This window comes from Anabrus simplex, chromosome 14 (genome assembly GCF_040414725.1).
Source record: "Anabrus simplex isolate iqAnaSimp1 chromosome 14, ASM4041472v1, whole genome shotgun sequence".
NCBI lineage: Eukaryota > Metazoa > Arthropoda > Insecta > Orthoptera > Tettigoniidae > Anabrus > Anabrus simplex.
The window spans coordinates 96,616,022-96,637,401 of NC_090278.1; the positions used below are offsets into that span (position 1 = coordinate 96,616,022).

The following is a 21,380-nucleotide window of genomic DNA, read 5'->3' on the forward strand; positions in this document are numbered from 1 at the left end:
TGGAGACTGGCCGCCGCGTGGGGAATCCTCCTGATTTGCAATCTACACTGTCATTTTTTAAACTGCCGTGACCAAGCAAGTGGCTGTCAGTGGGTTCGAACCGCACTGAAGATGCTTTTTTTCCATTTTCACACAAGGCAAACCTTAGTTAAGGCCACGGCCGCTTCCTTCCCAGCCCTAACCCTTTCCTCTTCCGTCGTTGCCACAAGACCTTCGTGTGTTGCTGCGACGTAAAGCAAATTGTAGTTTTAAAAAACAGACACCGAATCAACACCGTGACGAGGTGATATGTATGAGCAGAAAATATGTCCATAGTCTCCTGTTTTTCTTCCCAGCAGAGATGCAGCTGATTGCCTCTCTTTAAGTAAGCCAACGATTGAAAACATTTCGTAGCAAAGTCCCCAGACTACGAAAAAGGTAAAATTAAGCAATTTCCTCAATTGTGTCGAACGTTAAAAGGGCACGGAAAAGCTTCAAATTGTGAATCTTCCATAGCTCTATCGAAAATCACTTCCGGCCTAAATGCAGTTCCGGAAATACAACCTAAAATATCTTGTTTCTTTACTAATCAAATCCCAGCCAAATTAACTAATTTACATAATTGTTTCTGTAATGTGTCCCTTGGTTCAATACCCACAGGCGTTTCTTAATTTTTTGAAAACATTCGACACCGAATGTGAAACTCTGCAATTACTCACATTAGCGCTCGTAGTGGTAGAAAAGAGTGAATTGCTAATCTAATTGACCGGATAACGATGATTAAGAAAAGGATTATAATTTGTAGGAATAAATAAATAAATAAATAAATAATATATTCTCATACTATATTATATTTTATTTACCTAAACTTCATAGCTCATATCGCTGGGATGTTTTAGACATTGAGTTGCTTACGTGAACTGTGGATGTTCTTCTTTCTACTCACCAGAGATGCTGCTGATACATAATGAAAGAATCAATCAATTTTTGCAGAAGAAGACATAAGAAGAGTGCCGTAATGTTAAAAATGGAAATAGACTAAGATGGTTCCGACGGGTTAAGGAGGTGCGATTACAAACTGTACAATTACGAGTGAAAGGCGCGCGGTTACTGTGCACTTGAGTTTCGAGGTTGCTTATGAAATAACCAACAGGCCTACAGAAAATCCGGCAATACCTCATTTTCCTCGTTTCATTTCACGTTAGGTCATGTTGCTTTAGAATGTGTAAACGCTGTTTGTCTACCCCTTAGCCCCGTTTCTTGATACTGGTTCGGGGATGACGTAAGATGAAATTATGTCACATGTTTACGGCCGGATGCCCTTCCCGACACCAACCTGAGCTGAGAAGCTAATGAAAATTAAATGAATGAATAAGGAAGGAATCGGCTGTGGCCTGTGAATAGGAACTGTCCCGGCATTTTGCTCGAAGTGAAAATGGGAAACCACGGAAAACCATTCTCAGGACAGGAACAATAAACCGCGTGTACGAGTTTACATACCTTGGCGAGTGGATCCAATCAAAAGGGCTAGATACAGAGGCTCTAGCGGTCAGAGCAAGGAAAATGGAGGCAGCTTTCCAAACCACCCGGAACATAAATAAGAAAAGGTGCTTTTCTGTAAATACCAAAATTCACCATTTCAACAGTGTCGTCAAGCTGTGCGTCAGAAATGTGCACTCGCTAAGTTGGAGCAATATTCTTGTCCCAAACTACAAAAACGGCGTGTACAAACGAAAACGCAGGCAAGAAATCTTCTCCAAGATAGAGAAGATTATGGGCACAATGCGCAAACGCAGGGCTCACCTACGACGGATGGACGGCTCTCTATGGACAAAACGCATTTTTAACAGTTTTGACTCAAAACCAAGAACAACAGTTCCCTTGGTACAATAACATCAAGACAGACCTCGAAGAAATGGAGCTAGGACCAGAACTTCCCGGGATGCGAAGTGGACAACGGGTGCAGAGTGGTCGGATGGATGGTGTGGTCGACACTGCGAGCCTACTGGAGCAATCGAGAACTTATCGTGGTCCTTAGTTGGCCGATTAGCGAATAAAAGAGGAGTACGTGTCGGAAGCAATGCAGGACAGTAGTGATGTAAGACTCACCTACAGAGGACGTGTTGTTGAGGGGTCAAGGGCCAGCCCACTCGAGATCACTGCTCGCTGCGGGCCACATACTTGTAGTGCTTGCTTTTTCCGGGAAGACATGGCGACGATCCCCTCTTCTCTGTGGGTGAGCCACACGGTATCCTAGAGGCTCTCAACTTGGAAGCATGGGTTGTTGAGTCCTGGCATTACTTCCACTTGTGCCACGCTCCTCACTTTCATATGTCGTATCCCACCTCCCTTGGTAATTTTTTTTTTCTGTAACAAAACCTTTTGAGTCTGTCAAACACACTGCAAATACAATATAAATTATAACCCTACAAATATACCTGTAAAAATACACACACCTTTCTTTTCCGACCCAGACGGTATTAGGTTTCTGAGACCTAGGGGGTGTTTCATTTTTATTTATTTATGTATTTATTTATTAATCATTGTTGTGAACATCACAGGTTTCGACAATATTATAGTCCTCAGCATGTAAGCGTAGTCACCAAAGGAACAACCTAACTGTTTCTCCTCCATTAATACTTTTTTATTCAAGTCAGAAACAAAGTACGTACATACACAAATGAAGTCACAGCACAGTACACCAGTGGTGTGCAACCTCAACAGCGCTTGGTGTCGCGAGGAAAAGTTCTTCTGTTGTACAAGATGCAGCGCACAGCATCCAATCTAGTATACTGCTAATAATAAGAGTTGGCGTCTGACATTTCTTAGAGGGAGGTCCGTTTACTGCCTGCCGAGGCGGGATACAGGGAGTGGCTGTGTGGTTGCCATGGAAACGAGGGTGGGGCGACTGCGGTTGCCATGGAGATAACACTTCAGGGCAGCTCGTCTTGATGGGAGTTGCCAAACCTGTCACTGTCACTGATAAGAACCTGATTGTTTGTATAAGAGTTATCGCAAATGGGACGACACCGCCTAGCCAGGTAGTCTACAACAAATCACAGCGGTCAGAATGAAGGAGGGAACAAGTGAGCCGGAAGCGAGGGGTAAGAGTATGTAGAAAGGAATGCTGGAATGTGGCAACATCGTGAAATGGCACGTGCAGTGCTCCTCCCTCCAACCTTACCTGTCAGACACCAACTCTTATTATTAGCAGTATAGATGTTCCGCTTCCTTAGGATTTATAGTTATTTTCGATTCAGTGTTGCTAACCGCACAGTTTAGGGACTCTACTTGATCATACGACATCTTACAGTTACTGTTAATCTTGCATGTTGGCAGTGTGTATAGTCATAATTTTTTCGTTACCTGCGAGATTCCACGCAGTGTTACTGCCGTGGGGTGAAAATCAGTAGTGTTGCATTTGCGGGTATAAGTAAAGCATATTCTCTTTTGCTGTAGGATTGTAAATCTGGTTGGGTAATACGAGGTAACTACAAAAAGTATTTGGTGTGAAATGACGAATGCAGCATTTTATTTAGTCTTATTTCGTCCAATTCTTATGAATAGAATTTACTTACGATGTCTAAGAAGCAGAATCTGCAAGAACTATTATGAATATGAACGCATTAAGTAAATTCTGGAACTTTTGAAAATCACACTGCAATGATTGATTAAATAAATTGCATTGTTCAAGACGTACCCCTCTCTTCAAGTATACGGTTATAGTAATGCGAATATCTAAACAAAGGGAGAAATGTATAGCATTACATTGATTGAGGGTGAGAGTGATAATTCCTCATTGAACATGAAAACCGACCTGACCGAATATCCTGACTGATCATTTACTTGTGTAAGGGAACCTCCATTATTGATGCTTAAATTGAGGTTAGTTTGTTGCGGTTATGTCTCGTGATGTTAAGATGTAACTACAGTATACTGTACTCAAGTGTGCAGCGTGATGATCCATTGAAAAAAAAATGGGGTGGTGATATTTGCTTTTTAGTGACTAACCTGTGATTGCAATGTTCACTACTATTTTAATATTTACAACAAGTAATACAGTAAATCAACGGTTTCAACAAATAACAGAACTTAATTACAGAAGAAAGATATAGAGGAAGAGGAAATAATACGGTATTAGTAAAGGATAAAGTCACTTATATCAAGATGTCATTTATCTTACAAAGACTGTAGCACTCTATCGCAGGATGTGGCAAACTGGTTTTCCGACATGCTAAAAATGTCTATTACAAGATGGTGCACGTGATTATACTGAGGCATAATTCTGTTTGTAGGGAAGTTCTTGATAGAGTCTGTGTTGGTATCAGAATATATTCCGGAAACTACTGGAAGATATTAGGAACATATATGTTAATTCTTTCTCGATTTTACTATCATCGGTTTCGTTCTTAATTAAATACATACCGTGACAATTTATTCTCTGTGACAGTTTCCTGGCGTCAACAGGTTGGATTGATAGTGATAATAACTAAATCTCTTGTAATAAATTTCATCATCATCATATTACAGTGTTATAATTGAAAGAAAGTGGCAGGGAAACGTGAAACTTCTCTAAAATTTGAAACTGGACTGCAACAAGTAACCCCAAAACTGTCTCGAATGATCCAGTAATAAGTCGTTCACCTCTCCAAAGACTTCGTTATAAACCGTTCCTTGTTTTACGTCACTTGATAGAGCTTCTAAGTTGCACCAGATCAAGACCGACTCAAATCCTCAGACCTTAATGCTACTCTCGATCGTTCAAAGATGGCGAATCGAGTAGCCGGAATAGTTGAAATATGGGTTTGTTTTAGTTATTGTTATCGTATGTAGTTAGTGTAATTTTATGTAAATTGACGATAAATGTTAGTTTCTTTGTAGAATATAAGTGTGCAAGTGTATTTATATGAGTCAGTGGACACATAGGATCTGTAATTATACGCAGTAATGTGAGAATGTGCTTTTATAGATCGTGTTTTTACCCATTAAAGAACATAAGTGCACTAGGTGGACCAGGTTTTAGTCTAACTATGGCAATGCCTCTCATACAACTGTTCTTATGTTTCCTACGGAATAGAACACTCATAGAGATATGGATTAGAAATATACATCGTGATTATTTTGAAGTCCATGACAAAACTGTAGCGTGCATACATCATTTTCAGAATAAGTCTGAGGTTAGGGAAGACATTTCTCTACTTCCGAACTATTCGTGTTCCTCGAAAAATATTTAGATAGAATATAATTGATATTGTGATATTCCGTCAGTGTCTGTGTGCTTCGAAGTGTCGAGTGATTTAGGTGCAACTGTATTTTACAATAATCTGCACTTTGCCTGCGGAAATGTTTGGCTGGATCTTGGAGTATAACACAACTTATAAGTGTAACAGATGGAGTAATCTGTATTCTGTTACATAGAAGAAATAGTGACCTAGAGGGATAAGCTGGGTTTGTAACGTAGGGTTTTACACTACCAACACCTTCCGATTCATGCTGTGGTTATCTGTTATCAAGCAGACTGCACCGAATTGAAGCTCGTCCATGTGATTGTTTATTCAATAGAGTTTTTGCACTAATGTTCTTTAATGGGTAAAAACCTATTATGTCTTTAGTGTCTGAACGATTCATTACTAACGTTACTATCATTGTGTGAAGTGCCGTTATGTCAACGTTATGTTAACATTACCAGGGCCGTTTATTGGGTTACTTGGGCTGAGTGACTCAGACGGTTAAGGCGCTGGCCTTCTAACCCAAGTTGGCAGGTTCGATTCTGGCTCAGTCCGGTGGTATTTGAAGGTGCTCAAATACGCCAGCCTCGTGTCGGTAGATTTATTGGCACGTAAAGGAACTACTGCAGGATTAAATTCCGGCACTTCGACGTCTCCAAAAACCGTAAAAAATGTAGTTAGTGGTACGTAAAGCCAATAATATTATTATTTCGGGTGTACTTCCCACTCATTGGGTGCTGAATTTAAGAAATTGTCCACCACTTCAAAACTAAGGCAACAAATTGTATTTCACAGTTCTCATGAGAGCGAATAAATCGAGGAATTTCGCACCTTAATTTATTTTGAAACATTCAGAATGATGTTGGAAATGCCATTTTAATAGTTTTATCATGTATTTTCATCTATCCAGCGAAGTGAAATCTAAGAGAAAACGTTATTTAACGAATTGAATCTAAATCAGCTTGTTGGTCTCTTTTCTAGTAGAATATATGTGATTCTAGTTGATGATATGTGGTGCGTACTTGTTGGCGAAGCGTTTTCAAACGCGTAAAAGTGATTTTCCCTATGATGTTACATTTATCATGTTAAATTACAGCCGTTTATATAATATGTACGTGGTATTTTCGTGTTAGCCAATACTAGCAATCCGGCTACTTCGGCAGCCATGTTTTTTTTTTAAATATTACGGTCTGAGGATTGGAGTCGGTCTTGACCAGATGCAGCGCGACTTCTTTCTAGGTTATCTGCTGGCAACCCACTCTTCATTAAAATGACAGTAGTTCAACGACTTGGAACTCGCTACGGCTGGATTTTATTGCTGCATATTTTATTCGCAGAATAAACACTTCCTTTCTGTACTCGTGTTGCAACTGTAGGACGCAATGTATAGCTAGAGTCAGAGCCTTTCTCAATAGGGTCTACGTAGTAATGGCCGACATCTGGTGGTGTGACGGAGCTCTGCCAATCACTGTGCTCTTTACTAAAACGTTTATTTGAAAGATGATGCACTCTTTGTGTTGTTTTTATGGTTTGTGCCGCACATACAAACGCTGCCATTTATGCTATTAATTTATTCGAACTGATATAATATTAAAACAAACACATTATAAGCGGACGAAGCTAGGCCTATAGGGAAGGCCCTTGCAATATGGCATCGTCATTTCGACTTGGTTCCACCCAGAGCGCCGTAACAGACATAATTATTAGCCACTCTCTAGCCTTACTCTTATGTTTGTAGCTCAATGGGATTCTCATACTTCTACGACAATCTTTGGATTCACATTTAGGTACATCGCCATTTTGAACTCAATAGGAAATAATCATAGTTGACATTGATACAGAGAAATCCTAGGCATTGCTTTCTTGATCATACCCTGTACATATCTGGTATTTCATGGCAGGAAAAGCTCTTTCTTATAGTTTCAGCAAGGATTTATGGTGTTTTATATTTGTTTACATACTTTCTTCTATAGGTCGTAGAGTGCAAGACTGAAATTACTCCTACAGTAAATTCTCGCGGTACTCGATTCTCATAATATAGGCCTATCTAGAACTAACCGCTATCTCTATTTCAATTTTCCTCTCCGAAGTCCGTAAAATTAATTGGTGGGACGTACAATTATTATTATTATTATTATTATTATTATTATTATTATTAGAGCCTCCGTGGCTCAGGCGGCAGCGCACCAGCCTTTCACCGCTGGATACCGTGGTTCAAATCCCGGTCACTCCTTGTAAGATTTATACTGAACAAAGCGGAGGCGGGACAGGTTTTTCTCCGGGTACTCCGGTTTTCCCTGTCATCTTTCATTCCTGCAATTCTCCATTAACATTTCATTTAGTCTGTCAGTCATTAATCATTGCCCCAGAGAAGTGCGACAGGCCTCGGCAGCCGGCACAATTGATATCTTCGCCGCAAGTTGGGGGCTTCATTCATTCCATCCCTCACCCGGTCATTGACTGGAAAACAGGTGTAGGTTTTCATCATTATTATTATTATTATTATTATTATTATTATTATTATTATTATTATTATTATTGAAGCACTTTTTGCGTGTTAAGTGCCTTTGACAAAATCTATTGTCAAACTTGTTTTTTTCGTACGAGAGTCGTTACATCAATAGGATGGAGAAAGACCTGGGTATCAGGACGAGGAAGGAAGCGCTTGTAAATACTTAGAATGAGGTTGTATTCGTTGAAGAAGATGTAATGCCGGAGCGTGCTGATACGAGAGATTAAGAGAAATGCTGCTAATGCTTCCTAGAACTTGCTTGTATTATTTCCTGGCCAGGCCACGAAATCTCCTAATTGCTTTCTTTCAAGCCTGGCATCCGAGCCATAAGCCTACAATATGGCTTCCACTCCGCCTGTGGGGCTACGTTTGGTGTGGAGTTCAGGAACCAATCTTTTTCACTTTATGTAGGCTACTTCTCACTGGTAGGTGTACAAGCGCCGATTGTCTGCGTGCACGATTTGACTCCCGTTGTCTGGGAGGTCCGCCGTATGTTCAAATTGAAGATGAAAGTGTTCTTGTATAGGGTCCTCAACAATTCCTGCTCGCGCCATACCTATCTGACAAAATTGGCGATGATGATGCTCTGCTGATGCAATGGGATATAATTGACGTTATTGACTATCTGAGCGCGTCAGGTGTGTTATCAGGGAAGGCCTACTCCACTCTACGATAACCAGTAACACGGCGACCAGGTTAGTTCATGGATCACAGTCAGTGTACTTCTTCTTCGTCTTGGCCCGGCAATCTTAATGGTGAGTACCTGTCTTATGGCTCGCGTCATCTGAAAATTAGCGTGGCGGAAGTGGAACCCTAGCAACCGCAGGCCATGACCGAGATATTATTATTATTATTATTATTATTATTATTATTATTATTATTATTATTATTTGCGTTCTTTTGAGCCCATATTTCCGTCATTCTATCTGAGTGGGCTTGCTTGCGTTCCTCTGTCAACGGACACCGTGTCTTTTTTCGGTTGTTCGTCTCGATTTAGCCCGTTCGTACTATCTTCTTTCGGTAAACACCTCTGTCAAAGGCGTTTTCCGGTTTGATCTGTAGCACTTGGAGGTCTTCTTTGGTGTTTGTACACGAAGGCATTGTGGTTTTTAGGTTTTGAATCAAATAGGCGAAAGATCTGTTTGGTCAACCTGTTTCCGTCCATTCGTTCGAGGTGATCGTATCCGTGTTTTGCGGATCGTGTCTGTAATTTTCTTATAGACTTCCTCGTTGGATCTGTTTTGGTGGATGCCATTCTTGTAGTTGGTTCCTATGATGCCCCTAATGATTCTGCGCTCCTTTTTCTCCCCTTCTTCGAGGAGTCCTTTATTGGCATTTAGGGATAGGGTTTGGACTGCTGGTTTCACAGTGACGTATCTCAGTGTTTTGGGAAAGGCATTTTTTATCGTGCGTGACGTATTATTATTATAATAAATACATTATCATATAATTAGGAGATATCTTGGCGGTGATGAGTGACTTTACGCTAGTATATCATCCCGAAAGCTGGTTGTATCTTCGCCATGAGCTGTCATGAATAGCCAAGGTGTCACAGAAGAGGAGGACGACGGAAATGATGCCATTTTCCGTTGCTTTTCTCACCGAGTCAGAAGTTGCCAGTCTGCCAAGTCCATAGAATGCACGCACCATACGACCCTGTGAGCGACATAATCGATATGCTCTCCCATCTCAGCATCTCGCCATCTCTATGCCAAACTTAGTGATCAGCTGTGTGCATGTCCAAGGTCTGGAAATGGCGTCTGCTTCACCGAGTCGTCATGGTCGAGGGTAATGTAGTGTAACGACACTGAACTAGGAGATTCACTCAGTTCTTGTGTTTGAAGATGTTCCTGCAGTTTCCTCAGCCAGTATGTTTTAAAAGTTCAGTTCTTGCCTTGCTGTACAAATAACAATAGTGTTCGTTGGGTGTCAAGATGACCGGTAATCGAACAGTTTGATGTTAGAAGTTGTGAGTCCATTTCGCAAAGATAACAGAGACCTGCCAATTCTTATATCCTATGGGGCATAGTATCAGTCCATATCTTTACCAAGCTTCACCGGCAGATATCGCTGTGTGATGTTCGTCTGTCCAAGGTCTGTCTAGGGAGGTCTGGTCACGCTACCAGAATCCTTTGCGGTGGCGGCCATATTGGGTCTTAAATATCGTTATGTGGGCGTGCCCGATGTAATGATGTGAGTTATTACTTGTATTTTGAAGGAAAATGGGATACCGTGTCGCACCAAATTGTCAAAATAAGACAACTGAGGGAATTAGAGTGTCTCGCTTCCCGAGCGATAAGCAAAGGGGAGCTCAGTGGGTACAAAACTGTAGGCGTGACAAATGATGTTTATGAAATTTTCTTTTCATGTGTCCGACTCCATGGCTAAATGGTTAGCGTGCTCGCCTTTGGTCATAGGGGTCCCGGGTTCGATTCCCGGCGAGGTGAGGAATTTTAACCTAATTGGTTAATTTCGCTGGCCTATCTCTTCAAACCAACAATTTGTGTCCAGCTCGCCATCATTACACCAATAATCGTTTATAGCTGTCTTGTACGGTACTGTAGTTATTATTTACAGCTATATTTCATTCATCTTAAATGCTCTATGGAGTACATTATATGGCTGGACAAATACTTAAAGATTACAACACTCGCACTAACCAATTACTGTAATTTAACGTATCGTAGCCTAACATAATATCCTAATATAATCCCTAAAATAGCCTAACCTAGGTTAACTCAACTTAATAGTGACTGAATTTCTATTTCTTAAGGAATCGTGTCTACCAATGGCTTTTATTTTCTTAACCTTTATTATTATTATTATTATTATTATTATTATTATTATTATTATTATTATTATTATTATATGCATGAATGTTAGGACTCAAGAGCTCCGTGGTCGCCAACCCACGCTCCCTAGTTAGGAGCTCCTGACGCCCCTTTCAGTCACCTCTTATGACAGGCAGGGGATACCGTGGGTGTTATTCTATTGCCCCCAACCACAGGGGGAGATCCATTTGGGTTGTGACTACGAGGCCCTTAGCTGAGTCTTTACATTGCTTTCACTTACTTGTGTCAGGCTTTCACCTATTCTAGCCCATCCGACCTCCCCTGGTCAACACTTGTTCTTTTCCGACCGCGACGGCATTAGCGCATTCGAGGCCTAGGAAGTTTTTCATTTCCACGCACTTTGTGGTCTTCATCTTTCTTTTGCTGATACCTTCATTTTTCGAAGTGTTGGACCCCTTCCATCTATTTTCTTCTGATTAGTGTTTATAGAGGATGGTTGCCCAGTTGTACTTCCTCTTAAAACAATAATCTCCACCGACATCTGATACTATATAGCTGCATGGGTTATCAATAAACTAGTTAAGAGTAGCTAAGAACATCACTCTTGTTGCACATGTGCAGAGAATTTTTGCCTTCGAACCCAAAGAAATACCTCATGAATGGATAACAACAGTTATCATACATAATTTAATACACTCAACTCAAGAGGCATTCAGTGTTTGTCAACATACTGAGGTAACCTTTTAGAAACGCAGTATCGGTAATTACTTTCTTAATAAAGAAAATGCTGAAGGTAATTTATTACAACTGTCTTTTAGTACTTTAAGTTCAGTACTTCAAGTTCAGTATTTCATGTACGGGTAATCATATTATGACACAGGTACTGTACAGATTTCTATGTTTCTGTCAATAAGATTACGTATTTGACAGATGATATTAATAAGAAACACAGTAAGACAAAGTTGTAAGGAAGTGAAAGAGTAGGACATGGGCTTTTCTGTTGATTCTTGTTTCTCCAAAAGAAAAAAAATCAGACTCTGTTAATCATCTTCCTATTCAAATAGCTGTGAATGTATTAATATCATTTAATTGTTATACAGTTATATATACATGAACAGTAGATGCCCAATTAAATTCTTTATGAAAAATAGTTGGTATTTTGTTTTTATTTCAATGAACGGCACCGAAATCCTCTAAATTGGAATGCACTTGCCTTTGGTTACGCTCGCTTAAAGACCGAATATGGCGGCTCCATAAGAAGCATTCGTGACTTGACCTCCCTAGACAGACCTTGCGTCTGTCGCTAGTTCAGGGGCGATGTGAGGGCGCGTAATGTAAATTAGTCATTCTTTGCTACGTCAGCAAAGAAGCTATGTTAATAAATAAATTATACGTTGCTATGCTAATAATTTAATGTGTGCAAGGCTTGGTGAGATTATTGACATTTGTGAAAGTCAGAGGTTAATACCAAGGGGAAGAATTAATGCTTACAATGCGGGTATACTTCAAGAATAAGCATTCGGCAAGGAAACGAGTTATCTTTTCGGGGTTATGTGAATGATGTTGATCCACGAAATATCGCTGTAATATTTGTCACAAATGGAAGATAATCATTGATTTTACTCAAATAAAGTCTCAAATCGGAGCTTGATTAAGAAATACCGTCGTAACTAGAAAGAAATGTGTATACGTATTTACTGGCTGTAAACAGGACTCCATTATGTTGCATTCCGCTGCTCGTGACGTCTTTTTTTTTTTTCTTGAGGTCCAGGGCTGGCACCGATGAAGGGGAGTGCAGGTAAATACCTGCATGATCCCTGGACCAATAAATCGTTTAATGAATCACTTAGTGTACATGAAGTGACAGTCCTTCAAATTACATCGGATGAGAAAAATCAGTAAAACGACACCAAAGAACTTCAGTGAGCAAAGACATCACACAGACAGTCTTAGACAGACAAAACACTTACGGAAGCGCTGCGACCTAGCAGAAATAGTAGTTGTAAGGCAGTAAAGTATGTATTCTCTAAAATAAAATATTTCGTATTATTTCTTAATCAACCTGGTAGAGACTTTATTTGAGTAAAAGCAATTACTATCTTCCATGTGTGACAAATATTACAGTGATATTTCGTGGATCAACATCATTCACGTGACCTCTTTTAGGTGCTGTTGATGTGGTTGGTAGGTTTGTGCGAAGAAGGAGAAATTCTTTGACAACGGTTATTTTACTTATTGTATGGCTTTTAGTGCCGGGAGTGACCGAGGACATGTTCGGCTCGCCTGGTACAGGTCTTTCACTCCCGACACTACGCTAAATTGCGTATGGCCTGGTACAGGTCTTTTTCTAGTTGACGGCCTTAGGTGACATGCATGTCTGTCTACCTAAGATGATTTCTAGTGACAAGACGCCACACACACACACAGTCGCAATCATCATCATCATCATCATCATCATCATCATCATCATCATCATTTCCAATTATCCAATTGTAGCCGGGTAGGGGAAAATATGGTTCCTCTCCACTTTCCACCACTCCGTCCCAGTCCAGGTTTCTTCCTCTAATACTGCGTTTGTATTTCCATCGCATGTTTTAGCACTCATTCGCTTTATGTTCCCAAACCATCACAAATTTCTTCTCGTATTTTCTCATTCCTTATTTTGTCTCTTCTACTCTTTTGTAACATGCTCCAGTTAAGATTAAAATCTCCGACCCGGCTGGGAATCGAACCAGGGACCCTCTGAACAAGAGCCGTGAAGCCGGACACTATGGTGACATTCAGTTGTACTGGCAACTTGCTGCATTGTTAAACAAGAGTGCTTTTACTCGGTAAATATTACAATTTATAACCAGATTTATACGGCATGTTTTTAGAAGGGAGATTGCTGTCGGTGAAAGACACAACTCGCCAAGCCCAGTCCGTGGGTGTCGTGCATAATATCTTCCTGTTTACTGTGCAGGACAACTTCCTTATTTAACCTGAGGAAAGAGGCAGTAGGTTTCCTCAATAAAACTTATCATCCTTCGAGAAAAACGCCTGTCCTGGTAGAATATCGCGTCGAATTACTTTTTGTAGCTATTCATGCAATTGACAAAGACTGGAAATTATATCAGAATGTTAGATGTGAAGCTTCCCCGGTGTGTAGAGTTATTTAGTTCTTGTTCCCGGGTGGACCGTGTTGTACATTTTTTGTGAATACCGCTACTCGATCCGAGATAATGTGTCGGCGCGACGTAAAGCAAATTGTAAAACGGTGGGAAAATGCGGGGGAAACAACTGGTAGTTTAATATGAAGAATGTAATTTATTCAATAGAACAGAAATCCAATGCGTAAAAATTAATGAATTTGCATTAAAACTTTGCAAAATCCAGTCAATTTAAAAACTTATTAACGTTCGAACAAAGTCGTGTGTCTTCTTGGTTTGCTGTCCATAGCCTGGGCCGTAAGAACTCGTACCTTTAACCATAATCCCGTCTGCGGATGGGGGTGATAGAATATATCTTACAGTATCCTCTGCCTGTCGAAAGAGGCAAGGGGCTCTGAACTTGGCAGCGTGGGTTGGCGACCACGGAGCTTTTAGCTCGGTCTTGGTATTGCTTCCATTTACTTGTGCCAGGCTCCTCACTTTCATCTATCCAGTCCGATCTCCCACTTTCTGTTTCAAAGTGTTGGTCCCTTGCATTGCTGTTAAGATTGGTTGCCGAATTGTACTTCCTGTTAAAACAATAATCACCACCACTGCCGACTGCATTATTTTAGAGTACATAAAAGCAGAACCGCTGATAAGGGAATAATTCACAAACAGTCAGCTAGAATATCAAGAAGGGATACGTGCATTTGTGAGAATTATCCATCATCACCCGAAGTGTGGACACAAAATAACTCCCCACCCACCTTAGTATTTCTAGGGTTTGAATTGCTTGCTGCGTCCACTAGTATAATTAAAGAATCCCATGTTGAGTGGTCCTCATTTACGGAACACCAAACCAGCGTATCCTAGGTACTGGTTAGCTCCTGACCGTCTGATGAGCTACGTGATGGGCTCAATGTTGGCCATGGTACCTTTCTGTCGAGCGCTCCAGTTTGTGGACTGGTAGTCCACCACCTCCGTTGATCTGTCAGGAGTGTGGCCTACCCGCAAGGCGTGCTCTATGGCAGACAGCCTGAGACAACGAAGAGAACGCCGAGGTTCTGAAATCGAGCTACTGGCCTAACATTTGCCAGGTGAGAAAACAAAAACAACTTCATTTGGATATCTGGAGAGGCATTGGCCTTGGTGCGTGTTCTCGCTCCAGTCGATTACTTTCGCTCGCTTTGCGACTTCGTCACGAGGACACCTGCAGACGTACCGTTCCCTTGTGATGTTGTAACACTGTGTCTGTAGGGAGCTGGAACCTCCAGCACCACACAGAAGTTACTTTCGAACACTTTCAAGATTCCTAAAAACAAGATACAGCAGAATCACTTCTTTTTCTTTTCCTACCCCTTTTTCCCCAGACCTATGGGGTCGCGGGTGCGAACTGTGGGCCGCACATGTGAATTTTGCCCTGTTTTACGGCCGGATGCCCTTTCTGACACTATTACGTGTTTCTGTGGTGTGTTGTCTGAATATGAAGAGGAGAGTGTTGGGACGGACACAAACGCCCAGTCCCCGGGCAAGAAGAATTAATCAGAAGGGATTAAAATCCCCGACCCGGCCGGGAATCGAACGCGGGACCCTCTGAACCGAAGGCCAGTACGCTGATCTTTCAGCCAACGAGTCGGACATACAGCAGAATCACTGTAGTGAATAAATTAACGCAGTCAAACTAGACAAAGAAGCAAAAAAAAAAAAAAAAAAGAGCTCAGAAAGTGGAATTATCTTATCAATAAACAAACTATTTTTAAAATTAAAAAAACACTTTTAGTTGAAACAGAAATTGAACATTACAACAATGACATAAAACCGGAATGGCTTCACGCAGCAGAATCTTTAGTCGTATGCAAAGAACAAAAAATTGAAGATAATACTAATAATAATGTTATTGGCTTTAGCCCATAAGTACTTTTACGGTTTTTGGAGATGCCCAGGTGCCAGAATTTAGTCTCGCAGGAGTTCTTTTAAGTTCCAGTAAATCTACCGACATGACGTTGACTGAGCGAGAATCGAACATGTCAAGGTGGGGTCAGAAGGCCAGCGTCTGAGCCACTCAGCCCGGCTGAAATTTAAGTAGATAAAAGGAAACTAGGAAGGAAAATACTTGGACCAAGATAAGTTGGGAGTATTTGCACGAGAAAGTAGGAATTCATGAATGTATAAGCAAACTGAGAAATTATCAGATTATTTATTTTTATGGTCACTTGATCCGAATGAACCCGGAAAGATTGACAAAAATGTATTCGACTATTTTCACAAAAATCCCAAAACACAAATAAGTTGGCTCATCCAAGTGAAAAACGATTTAGCAGAAATGAGGATAGCGAAAGCGGAAATTGTAGACAGGCACACATTTTGCAATACGATTAGAAAGTTCGGGGGGTTTTCAGGAGAAAGACGGAAAGGGCGCAACTGTTCTGGACTGATAATACAGTAAAACGACGAAGGTTCTGGAGAACGCGAAAATCAAAAAAGGAGACGAAAAAATTAGTTGGTGCGCAGATGGTCGAAATCGAAGAAATAATAATAATAATAATAATAATAATAATAATAATAATAATAATAATAAGAATCTTAAAGGATCGTACAGCACTCAGGAAGATGCTTAAACATAAGAAGTTCCAGGACAGACTACCAACAAAGAAGACTGGCGCCCTTTGGACAAAAGAGAGGAAGGAGCAACACAGCCTGAGGATGCGCAACTACTGGGCAAACATCAAAGCCCATTCCAAAATGCAATAGTTGAATGTCGTGGTCCTTAGCTGGCCTATACGAAACAATAATAATAATAATAATAATAATAATAATAATAATAATAATAATAATAATAATAATAATAATAATATTCTCAAATTGTGGAGATAGTTTGTTTGTGTAAAATATTTACACTGATATTGAGCAGTTAGGGGATCCTCCGTGGCTCAGACGGCAGCGCGTCGGCCTCTCACCGCTGGATACCGTGGTTCAAATCCCGGTGACTCCATGTGAGATTTGTGCTGGACAAGCGGAGGCGGACAGGTTTTTCTCCGGGTACTTCGGTTTTCCCTGTCATCTTTCATTCCAGCAACACTCTCCATTATCATTTCGTAGCATTTATCACTCATTAATAAATCACCTTGGGAGTGGCGACCCCATTGTAATAACAGTCTATATATGTTTCATTCATTACATCCCTGACCCGGTCACTGACTGGAAAACAGGTTGTAGGTTTTCATTTTCATTGAGCAGGTAATAAGGTACTAGGATACAGAGCCAGTTTCTACTTGGTTAGTGGAAAGATTTCGCTGGCAGATTTCGTGGTGGTGACTGCCCTAAATGCAGGTCATTGAAGGATTGTGTGAGGAAGTGTCTGTACAAATGAGATTCAGAGTGTTACATCACCCGAGTCGAATGGTTGTCTCAGAAATGTTTATCAGAGATCTTGGATTAGATATGTCTTAAAGATGAGACTGAGATGTTTTCTGCACTTTATCACTGTGACGTAGAGAGCGTGTTGCAACACGTGATTGCCACCTGCCTCTGTGAATTTCGGCTCCAACCACGGCGTTGATGCAACACGGGGCCCTTAGCTAAGTCCTGACATTGCTTCCACTTAGTTTTGCCAGGCTCCTCACTTTCATCTACCCTATCCGACCTCCCTTGGTCAACGCTTGTTCTTTTCCGACCCCAACGGTATGAGAGCACTCGAGGCCTAGCGAGTCTTTTATTTTCACGCCTTTCATGACCCTTGTCTTTCTTTGGGCGATAGCTTCATGTTTCGAAGTGTCGGACCCCTTCCAATTTTTCTCTCTGATTAGTGTTATACAGTGTGATTCAGCAACCCCTTCCAATATCGTTTGCTGCAGCCCCACTAACGTGCACATGGTTATAGGGGTGCTGTTCCCCTGTAGGCGTACTGTATGGTACCGATGTTCAGTGAACGCATTTTACACACGATTCTGAACCCTAGCGAAATGTTATATCACCCGTTCGCAAAACACGACGCCTTGAAATCATATAGCAACGTCATTTACCATGTAGCTATGTTAAAGTGTCGGACCGCGTGTAATGAAGAGGGGAATCATTGCATAAAACTAGGTAACAGTAATGTCCTAAACACCGAACCGGATGGCGTATATACTCTGTTCTCGTGCTGCCAGCATGTTTTCAGCAGTGTAGCGTAGCGGATGTGTTTAGGCGTTCGCTTAGCAATCGAAAGAATGTCCCAGCGGCGGTTCGAATCCTGTATCGTTAAAATATTTTTGCATCGGTATGATCTTTGAATACGTAAACACAGGCCCACGTTTCCCACATTCAAACAGTAGAATGGCGCTGTTATTCATCTTGTGCCGTCCGGCTCCATGGCTAAATGGTTAGCGTGCCACAGGAGTCCCGGGTTCGATTCTCGGCGGGGTCGGGAATTTTAACCATAATTGTTTAATTTCGCTGACACGGGGGCTGGCTGTATGTGTCGTCTTCATCATCATTCCATCCTCATCACGACGCGCAGGTCGCCTACGGGAGTCCTCGGACACTCCCGGCACTAAAAGCCATACACCATTTCATTTCATTTCATCTTGTGCCTTTCGCATACTCCGCTGGTTAGGGCCTGAATGTATTGTAATCTTTGCTGTCACTCGCCATGTTTTCCACAGAGGAATACGTTGACATGCTCCTCATTTATGGCGAAGCAAGGCAAAACGCGCGCGAGGCACTACGTCTGTGCATGCGAGCACAGAAATGGTGTCCCGGTATAAACAAAGCATGGTATACCCCCACCTCCACGCTTAACGCATTGCTGCAGGTAGACAGTCGCTACAAGACTCTTGTGATTGAAATGGGCACAGTGGTCGATGTATAGCAATACGCACACCCTGCCTTCAGCACTACCCCTTCACTCCCTCGCCACCTTTCAGTACTGGAGTGGGGCAGCGTTGATTGTTTACGTCGGGACACCATTTCTGTGCTTGCATGTACCAGGAACGGTATCCCGACAGGCGACACCCAGCTGCTACAACATTCCGCCGTGTTGAAAGACGCGCAACAGGCGTGATTTCCAACCAGCCACCAGTCCGCGATAGGTCCGTTACGTCGGGTGAAACAGAAGAGGCCGTTCTGGAGGCAGCTCGTAACACAAGGGCGATTGTACTATGTACAAGTGAACACCAGCCAGCCGACCGTCTGGCGAATACTGCATGAACATAAATTTCACCCATACCATCTTGAGAAACACTAATAAGAGCTCTATGGGCGAGATTTCGAAGCTCGAATAGAGTTCTGTCGGTGGCTGTTAGGCAGACTGGACAATGATGCAGCATTCGTATCGCATATCTTGTTCTCGGACGAATAGTGCTTCCACAATAATGGGAACGTTAATCGCCAACCAATGCACTATTGGAGTCCGGACAGTCCAACAAGTACGATGGGGAGTGAATGTTTGGTGTGGAATCTTGGGGCATCACCTGATTGGACCTTATTTCTTTGAGGGCCATTGAACGGGCCCAGGCTACCTGCACTTTCTGCGTCAGGAACTGCCACTGCTGCTGGAGGATGTGCACTTGCACGATCGTTTGACCATGTGGTTGTAACAGGATGGAGCTCCACCACATTCGACTTTGCCCGTTCGTAACCATCTGAACGAGGAACTGCGAGGACGAGGAGGCCCTCTTTTCTGGCCCGCCAGGTGCGGGATTTAACGCCGTTACACTTCTTCTTGTAGGGACATTCGAAGAATGTCGTTTACACACAAGCGCTGGAAAATCCCGACCAGCTCCGGCAACTCATCGCGGACGCCTGCCGAGCAATTCAGCGCGCAAGACGATCTGTTGGACACCGGGGCCGAATGTGCATAAAGCAAAACAGTCATCACATCGAGCATGTGCTGCGATAAAACATTTCCGGCCCTTCTTAGGGACACAAACACATTCATTCACAAACAAGTTTAATGAAAGCGGGTCTTGAACTTAATTGCGTGCCGTACGTATTGAGAAAATATTTCAAAAATGTGCAATCTTCGCCCTGTATTCGAACCTCTCACCTGACATACAAGCCCACTCCGCCGCGCCTTTACTAACTACACTAGGTTCCATACGACACACTGGGCAGCTGATAGCACTGCGGTCACAATATCAATTGAATGTTTCGCCGGCGTGTCAGGATCATATGATCTAGAAGGCCCACGCATGAATTCCAGTGTTTAATACAGAATAACATTTTAGGACGGAATGAATATTGTGCGTTGCATAAAACTACATTGGACGGGGCGGCTGAATCACACTGTATTATAGAGCATGGTTGCCTAGTTTTAGTTCCTCTTAAAACAATAATCACCACGACCAAAACTCATTCATTATTCCAGTCGCGAATTCCTCTTCCTATAGACGATTATTACCCAATTTTTTCCTCTTGAATTCCAAAATGTTCCCGTGATTTCCCATTTTCACACCAGGCAAATGCTGGGGCTGTACATTAATTAAGGGCATGGCTGCTCCCTTCCCACTCCTAGACCTTTCCTGTCCTATCGTCGCCATAAGACCTATCTGTGTCGGTGCGACGTAAAGCAACTAGTTACTAAAAAAGGTTACACTCAAGTTCATTTGTCTACTAATGCCATTCCACGCCATCTCCACTGACAGTTCGGAACATAGTCTAGCAGCTCGTCTCGTTACTTCCCAGTCCGCAGTTTGCAACATTTTCGTAAAACTACTCTTAAGACAATGAAACGACAACAGAAGAGCCTTGTTTCACGCCGAGAAGGCCACAAAGACAGAGCCGGTTGCCGTGGTTACCAGCGAGACGCGAGCGAAAGTGAATTGCGCTTCATGGTCAGACAGCGGTGGCCGTGATATTGAGAACCGCTCTTCCTCATGGCCGGCTGAGCTTGGACACGCTTCGGCCACGGCCTGCTGCTTCAGTAGCTGTCACACCGTGCTTTCTTTCTGCATGGCTACTATGTCTTCATTTTGATCCTTCAGCCTCTTTGGATGAGTTGTAGGCGCTAATAATAATAATAATAATAATAATAATAATAATAATAATAATAATAATAATAATAAAGTGGACTCTTTTTAGTTGCAACTCAGGTGATTCAGAAAAAAAGTCGAATTATCCCTGTAAAAATACAAAAAATGAATTCATTACGCATCCTACCGTCCCTTAATAGCTGTGATGTTGTCCTGTACTGTAGAAGAAAGTTTTCACACGAAAATATACTGTGTAAACACTCCTAAAACAAAAGCATTTACACATATTTCAGCACATGTAACAATATTGACAGTTGCAGAGATAAAGGTTAAGTCTGTTAAGAATAGCGACTGCCTGACCATAACTGGAAAGCTCCAATAAAAACAGATAATTATTTCTTCTTCCTTCTTTCTTAATCTCTTTACCCTCCAGGGACAGTTTTTCCATCGGACTCAGCGAAGAATCCCACCTCTACCGACTCAAGGGCAGTGTCCTGGAGCGGGAGACAGTGGATCGGGGGATACAACTGGGGAGGACCAGTACCTCGCCCAGGCTGCCTCACCTGCTATGCTGAACAGGAGCCTTGTGGGGGGATGGGAAGATTGTAAGGGATAGACATGAAATGTCGTGTGGCTTCTAGGGCAGCCAGATGCAGACCTTTTTTATTTGACTCCCTTAGGCGACCTGCGCGTCGTGATGAGGATGAAATGATAATGAAGACACATACACCCAGTCCCCGTGCCAGGAGAATTAACCAAAGATAGAATTCCCGACGCTGCCGGGAATC

General features: G+C 42.1%; 1 protein-coding gene across 2 annotated transcripts in view; it reads left to right on the forward strand.

Moving 5' to 3' along the window:
• The window catches only part of LOC136885533 (phospholipid-transporting ATPase IF), a 266,970-nt gene that overhangs the window by 82,667 nt on the left and 162,923 nt on the right, over window positions 1–21,380 (forward strand). The window contains exon 1 of one of the 2 annotated variants that reach the window (XM_067158139.2): window positions 8,411–8,474. The exons of the other annotated variant lie outside the window; for it this stretch is intronic. Coding sequence (XP_067014240.2) covers window positions 8,472–8,474 — 3 coding nt within the window. The 5' untranslated portion in view covers window positions 8,411–8,471. Of the gene's footprint in view, window positions 1–8,410; window positions 8,475–21,380 lie in introns of those variants that run through there. 2 annotated transcript variants of the gene reach the window in all.